We start from the raw sequence: 7,433 nt of genomic DNA on the forward strand, positions 1-7,433 counted from the left end.
CAATGTGATATAAAAGCTGTACCCATCCAGAAACAAAGTACTGATATGCTTCCAACGCCTTATAGTTTTCTATTCCTTGTGGATAAAAACTTTCGGGCTCTTAATTAAACAATTATACTGATCATGGTATTTTATAGGAGGCCACTCTGCTTGGTCATCTTTCCATTTGTCAGCAGAAAACTTGTATGGGCACTGTTTTATACCAAGTACTTCCAACTTTTCTATATACCTTTTTAACACCTTAAAATCTAGTTTATCGCAGTATTCATATAAGGACATGCTATCGATTGCTTGTACAAAACTTTGTGCTTTTCAAAATTTTTCACCGCCGGATTAAAATCTATAGCAAAACGCGCTACCCAGTGGGTACAATGACGTTGAAACAACGTTGAAACAACGTCGCAAACCGACGAAATGCAATGTTGAAACAACGTTGAAATTTGGTGGAATTAGAAACAAAATCCGACGTTGAAAACCACGATGTTGAAACAACGTCGATGAAAACGATGTTTCAACGTTGTTATAACGTCTTATCGACTACATATCATCCATCCCAGCCGGCAAATAACGTTGAAATAACGTTGAAACCTAACGTTGAATTTACGTTGATTTAACGTTTAGAATGAAAGTTTTTTTTAACGTTGATTTATTAACGTTAGGTTCAAACGTTATATCAACGTTGATTCGACGCAAAAAAACGTTACAATAACGTTGAATTTGCGTTAAAACAACGTTAAGAATGACAGTTTTTTTAACGTTGATTTATCAACGTTAAACCGGCTGTTAAAAAACGTTTTGAAATCACAGAAACCGTTGATAAAAACTGAGATCACGATCAAAACATAGTATGCATGTCCAATAGTGCTGTTGCACTTCTCTAATTCATTATTAAGGTATATTATGGATATTAAATCTACTCATAGTCTATACTTAGACTATTTAGAACTTTTTCAGTTTAGTTTAGTTAAAATAGTATTATTAAACCAAGAGATAAAAGTTGTTTTATAGAAAAATATATTTAAATATTACATATATTTACATATAATTGAATAAGATCTACAAATAATTGAATATAATTTACATATAATTGAATAAAATCTACACAAATTTCTTCTCTTTTCCGTCACCTTTTTGAAATGGAGCGTATTTTAGAAAATCAAACAATATTCCATTAACCGAGATTTCTTTTGCTCCATTGAATACAATAGAAGAAGCTGTAAATAAAAAATATATATTAAAAAAAAAATCAAAAATGGCAAACTTGAAAAATATATAATGAATGGAAAGGTGTTACAACTTATAAAGGTATTCCATTTACAAAGCCATATAAATTAGTGTTTCTAAGTATATTTTTCCACCTTTGCCCTTCATATCCGTGGAGGCCATAAATTTTTTTCAAAAAAACTCTGAACTTTTAAAACGTAATTTGACTGTTAGACAGGGCCATCTCGAAGTGGTCTCTCATGAGGAAGGAGGGGGGGTATACATTAGTAGAAAATCATTTATCAAATTTTTTTTTTTCATTTTTCACTGAGTTTCATCAATAAAGACTCAACAGAAGTAATGAGTCTTTATTGATGAAACACAATGTAAAATGAAAAAAAAATTTTGTCAAGTGATTTTCTACTAAAACATAATTGCTCTGTTCTTTTAAGAACATTAAGCACTCTATTTTGTAGAATACATTTAAAAGTTGTTTATATATATCTATATATATATATATATATATATATAAATATATATAAATATATATATATATATATATATATATATATATATATATATATATAATCGATTTTCTTAACAAGATTAAATAAAAATAACTACATGATTTTTTACTACTAAAAGTTTCATGCGTTTAGCAATCATCAGGTAAAAAAATACATGTATTTTTTATTTTTATTTAATCTTGTCAAAAAGTCAATTATATAGCTCTGATATCATTCATAGAGCACTCTTGCTGAATATATGCTCACAGCAAAATTAAACTTACTATATATATATATATATATATATATATATATATATATATATATATATATATATATATATATATATACCTATAGATTTGATCAATGAACAACTGGAGGTCAGGTGCATTGACACTTCATCTAAATCTTTGATTCTTTGATAACTGAACCTGTAAAATATAATTATTAATTTATGGTATAAATTACAAAAACATTTTTATTTTTAGGTATAAAAATTGAAATTTATAAAATCAAAGCACATAAAACTAATACCTGCTTGGGAAGTTCTCTTTGTTTATGTTTTCTTTTTCGTAAATAGACATTCTCATTATAACATTTTTCTTTTGTAGCTGTAAATTCAAATTTTTCACAATCCTGTTTGCTTCCTGTGGAATTGATATAGTTATATGAATAGTTATATATTTTGTATCAACAAAATAACTCTTCCTAACAAAATTATTTAAAAAATAATAATTGTAATATATAGATGTAATACCAGAAGAGAATTTAGTTTTGATTTGTGGAAACTTAAGCCAATTCTTCTCAGCATTTTAGTGCAGTCAATGCTTTGGTACCTGGAGGCCAATAAACAGTTTTATTACAAATCCAATTTGATGGAATTACACCTTCTTCTCCTTGTAAATCTTCATTCCAAACAGCTCCTTTCCACATACTTGGTATTGAAAATATTATATGAACTATTAAAAAAAAAAGAAGAAACCATAATATAAGTGTACTAACAGGCCTAGTTAAACTAGGTAAATCTTGACATTTTAAAACCATGATACTTGCTAAACAATAATATTAGTAGACATTATTAGCAAAGATAAGTTTTTCTTTATTTTATAAATTTATTATATTTTAAATTCATTTTTATGAATATATTTATTAATCTATTAATCTGCATAGTTCTGAATATATTATGTTTAAATAACTCAAGGCATAAAAGGAAAATAATGAAAGAATCCCAGGTTGCTAAAACATAATTAACTACATAAGAGTAATACGGAATATTGAACAAAAACAGATAATATTCATTATTAATATAAAATATAATATAAAGTTTATTATAAAAAATAACACAGCAATAACTTAGTTTGATTGATAATATAAAAGCAACAAAAATTAAAAAAGAAAACATCTCGATAAATAATCACTCAAACAATTTTAAAGACCAAATAATAACTTGTAACTTATTTTTTACACATCTTCATCTAATAAACATTAATATCAATACAAATTTTTAATACCACATCATTAGTATTTTTATTTTATTAAAAATAAAAATATTATATCAGTTAAGCTTTTCTTATTTTACTTAAAACATCAACTCAACCCTACGTTTTCATAACTGAAATTTTTTTTTGGTAATGTTGAATTAACACTGAAAACAAAATATTAGTAGACAAAAAGAAAAGATTTCTTTATTGAAATATATGTAAATATTTATAACAATCAATCTAACTTCCTTTCTTTTCTGGCACCTTTTCGAAATGGAGCTTATTTTAAATGCCATTAATTAAAGTTTCTGTCGCTTTATCCTATTCAATAGAAGAAGCTGTAAATAAAAATAAAAAAGTTTTATTTATCTTATAAAGGTATACCTTTCATAGCACCATATAGTCTGGTAAACTTCTGTTAGTATAACAAGAAAAAAATAATCAGTCCTGATCTGAATAACAAGTTAACACCAGGAATAGCATCTGGTTGTAAAAATTGCCTATCCTTGCTCATAATGTATTATAATCATTTTAATGAAAATGAAACTGTAGACATTTAACATTAATTGCCCTTAAACCATTGAAATTATACTTCTAAACAAGAAGCCATTGTTCTAATATATGCAGTTATAAGTTTTTATATGTTTTGACATAAAGCTGTAGACACAAAATTATAAAAAGTTCTGAAACTAAATGATATAACTATTTAATAAAATACTTATTAAAACTCACTCCTGATGATAAATTCACTATTATAATCAGGCTTTGTTACTGTGTTTTGGGATTTCTTATACCAGTAAGAAAATATAACACTCTCTTTTGAAACTCTATAATTTAAAATAGTTTCACAAAACAACTTTTGTTGAACATTTTTACAAACCTAATAAGATTAAACAAAAATTCACTATAAAATAATTAATAACATACAAAAAATAATTAATAAAAATGGCCTTCAACCATCAAGAACTTATCAACGTTATCTAATTTTGGTACTTAGTTTCCTTTTTTCTTATCCTCACTGAAAGATAAAAGAACTTTGCTTCAGGCTCCATAATCAGTTACTGTCGAAAGCAAGTGTGGTGGTCAATACTGTTATTTTGGTCTTGAGACTGGTATACAAAAAGCTGTTTCTGCAGATAGCATAAGGCTTCTGCTATCAGTATAGCTAACAGCTCGTTTACTTATTCACGTGAACAGCAGTGTTCTACTACCATTTCGCCAGTTTATGATTAAAATGATTAACATCGTTTTTTTCAATTTCTTCTGAGAAAAACACAGTATCATTATCACTTTGAGACAAATAACCATAAAGAAATTCTTCACTTTCATAATCGCTTTCCGAATTTTTGTCTTCTTCTACTTAACTGATATTTTGTGTAAATTTTGAATTGTCATTATTTTTTTCGACTTTCTCTTTTTCACTACTAGAAGATGATTCTGCTAGAGCTAGAGCATTAGAGTGGCATTTTCGCCAGTTTCTTAAATAAGACATTAATTTCTTTTGTCGTAAGAACAAGTAGAAATTTGAATACTAAATAAAACGTTTTTGAAAATTCAAATTTCAAAATTTCACACATGAACACCTCTGCTTTGCACATTATACTAAAATATTGCACGGCTGTTTCAAACCGAGCTTAACGGCTTTTTGTTATTTTCTGAAAATGTTGACTTAAGGGGTGTTACTAAAACTTCTATAACTTTTAAAATATTAAAGATAATTTTGTTTTGTAAAAAGAATAAAAACACCAATAAAATGTTTCATCTTACGACATTTAATGCATTAGTAAAAAAACTTATTTAAGTTTAAAAAAAACGCGACAAATGATGAAGTTGGCTGAATTCAAGTAATTTGATGTTACTTTTTATCAAAAAAAAATCAGAAAAATTTATTTCTGATAGTTATTCTCAAATATACCCATTGTTTGACCATTATAAAAACAAAAAAACCTTACTTAATTGTTTAAGGATAGCTAAAACAGACATTATTGAGATCTGAAAGCAAACCGCACTTTTCGCAAAGTTATGAAAAATGTAGTTAAAAGGGGGATTAGCTGTTAAAAGAGTACGTTTTTAAACCTAGGAGTTCTTGTTTTAGAAACTTATTTTCCTAAGCCAATAAATTCATTGCATTGCAAAGTAAAGTCAGATTTCGATTTTGGAATATTTAGTCAAAACATTTAAAGCTTAAGCATTTATTTTTTTCTGTGCATACAGTTCTAATAATATGATGTTAAATTGTTAATAAATAAACACTCACCAAGTCTAATAAAATAATTCATGACCAAATTTGAGTTTAAGTTTTTGAATTAACCTCGCTTTTGGTAGTAGAATTATTTTATAGCACTTGAATCTATAGTCTCTTCTCTCAGTAAATAAAGTGTTTGAATATACAAATAGCTAATTGAAATCTCTTGAAAATTTGTTTTTATTCCCATTAAAAACTGTTTTATAATCAGTTGGTTTACTGATAGGTTCTTTAAGTAGTAAACTATCTTTGTACATCCAATTGATATCAGATTCATACTTATGCTAAACCACAAAAACAATGTCTCCACTCAAAATTTTGATAACGTTTACAAATTCCTTATTTATTGAACTAAATTTTTACACCAACTTGATATGAGATTTATATTCCATTCTTTACCCAGCGAGGAGGTATGTAGAGCAGAGGTACTGCAAAGGTAGAACTAACTTCTGGTGATAAACATCGAATGGATATGTAATATATCTATAAAAAAATGTTACATATAATGAAGGACAATACATTTTTTAAATTAAATACACAAACATACAAGATCATACCCAACCAACATGCCAGTTGCTCTGATCACAAGTTAATATATAAAAGCTAGATTTTTACATTCATTTGATGCAAGAGTAGTATTCCATTCTTTAACCTGAGCGAAGGTATTGCATAGGTTTAAATAACTTTTGAAGATAGGAACAGAATGGGCACCTACCTAATATATAAAATCAATATATTAAAAAATAATATTTTATAACTAACGTTACACAAATATTAGAACAGAATAAAATTATCTTATATATAAATTAAAGATAATTATATAATAATGACGAGTTTGATAATTATAATTATCAAACTCGTCATTAGTAGGCTTATCAAAATCAACTGGCAAAAGAAAACTCATAAAGCTAAATAAATCACCTCTTATTTTAAAGACTGTCATTAAAATGGAAATAACATTGTTACTGATCTTATCTGTCCTAATTAATCGCTTAACAAAAGGAAAGTTACACCTATCTTCCCAACCATTTTTCCATCCAACATGTTGTTTTAGAATTTCCCTCTCAGATGAATACATTGTTATCAAAATAATATTGACTTATTAACAAATATAATAAAAACAAATAAAATAATATTAATTAACAAATATATGCACTAGATAAAAGTGGATTTAACAACTTATCTGATATTAGTTTGATAATCCAAAGAGAAAAATTCCGCGTAACTTTGTTTACTTTTATACTTCAAAAATTGACTCGCCGAAACAGTTGTGTGGAGAATATTCGTTAATAAATAGTTTGGGACGTAACGCATAAAGGTTACGTCATCGCAAAAAAACGTCAACACAAATGTACGCCTAAAACTAACAAGATTAGTTGTAAAACATGACATTTTTGAAAACATATTTCATAACATAGCTGAAGGCACGTAAAATAATTTTTTAATTTTCATTTGCATAAAAGGTTGAAATTTCATTAACCTACGTCATCCATCAAAAAAGTTACGTTTTGCATTTAAAAACAATCAATTAAAAATATAAATGCTTTAAAAACAGTCTTTTTGTAAAAAATTCTCTAAGATGACGCAGGAATCTGATAGAATGGACATTTAGGGTTAATTGTTCCAAATTTCAAATATCAAGCACAAAGCTATGTTATGAAATCTTAGTTGGCCCAACTCATGTTTTCCGGAAAATATGCAAAAATTAGAAAAGTGGTTCTAAATTATTAAAAATATTTTGACAATATTTATTTTTATACCAATTAATGTAAATATTTATTTAACAAGGAAAGATAGATCTTTTATACTTTTTTAATTGCAAGATGAAAGCATTTATATAAAAAAGTTACTATTAAATTAAAGTTTGTGAATTTTTATACTTTTTATGCGGAAATACTTTTTTTTTTGATAAACTCATGACGTCACGCTCGTTTTTATATTGAGTGAAACCGCCGTGATTGCTTTATTACTTTTTCGCTTTAACTATTTTTACTTCAA

The 7,433-nt window shown here is 26.5% G+C and overlaps 1 protein-coding gene across 3 annotated transcripts; it reads right to left on the minus strand.

Moving 5' to 3' along the window:
- Positions 1 to 1,005: 1,005 nt before the first annotated feature.
- LOC136087454 (uncharacterized) lies at positions 1,006 to 6,870 on the minus strand. Of its 3 annotated transcripts, none has more exons than XM_065810228.1 (5): positions 6,357 to 6,870; positions 2,467 to 6,150; positions 2,244 to 2,356; positions 2,061 to 2,140; positions 1,006 to 1,214 (listed from the first exon to the last, which is right to left on the minus strand). In XM_065810228.1, the coding sequence occupies exons 2-5, from the start codon at positions 2,518 to 2,520 to the stop codon at positions 1,099 to 1,101; spliced, it is 363 nt and encodes a 120-aa protein (XP_065666300.1). In that variant the 5' UTR covers positions 2,521 to 6,150; positions 6,357 to 6,870; the 3' UTR covers positions 1,006 to 1,098. The 3 variants fall into 3 exon arrangements, with proteins under 3 accessions (XP_065666300.1, XP_065666301.1, XP_065666299.1); XM_065810229.1 differs by lacking the exon at positions 6,357 to 6,870 and having other exon boundaries at positions 2,467 to 5,918; positions 5,993 to 6,207; XM_065810227.1 differs by lacking the exon at positions 6,357 to 6,870 and having other exon boundaries at positions 2,467 to 6,207.
- Between the last annotated feature and the right edge of the window lie 563 nt (positions 6,871 to 7,433).

The sequence above is a fragment of the Hydra vulgaris genome, chromosome 11 (genome assembly GCF_038396675.1).
Source record: "Hydra vulgaris chromosome 11, alternate assembly HydraT2T_AEP".
Taxonomy (NCBI): Eukaryota; Metazoa; Cnidaria; class Hydrozoa; order Anthoathecata; family Hydridae; genus Hydra; species Hydra vulgaris.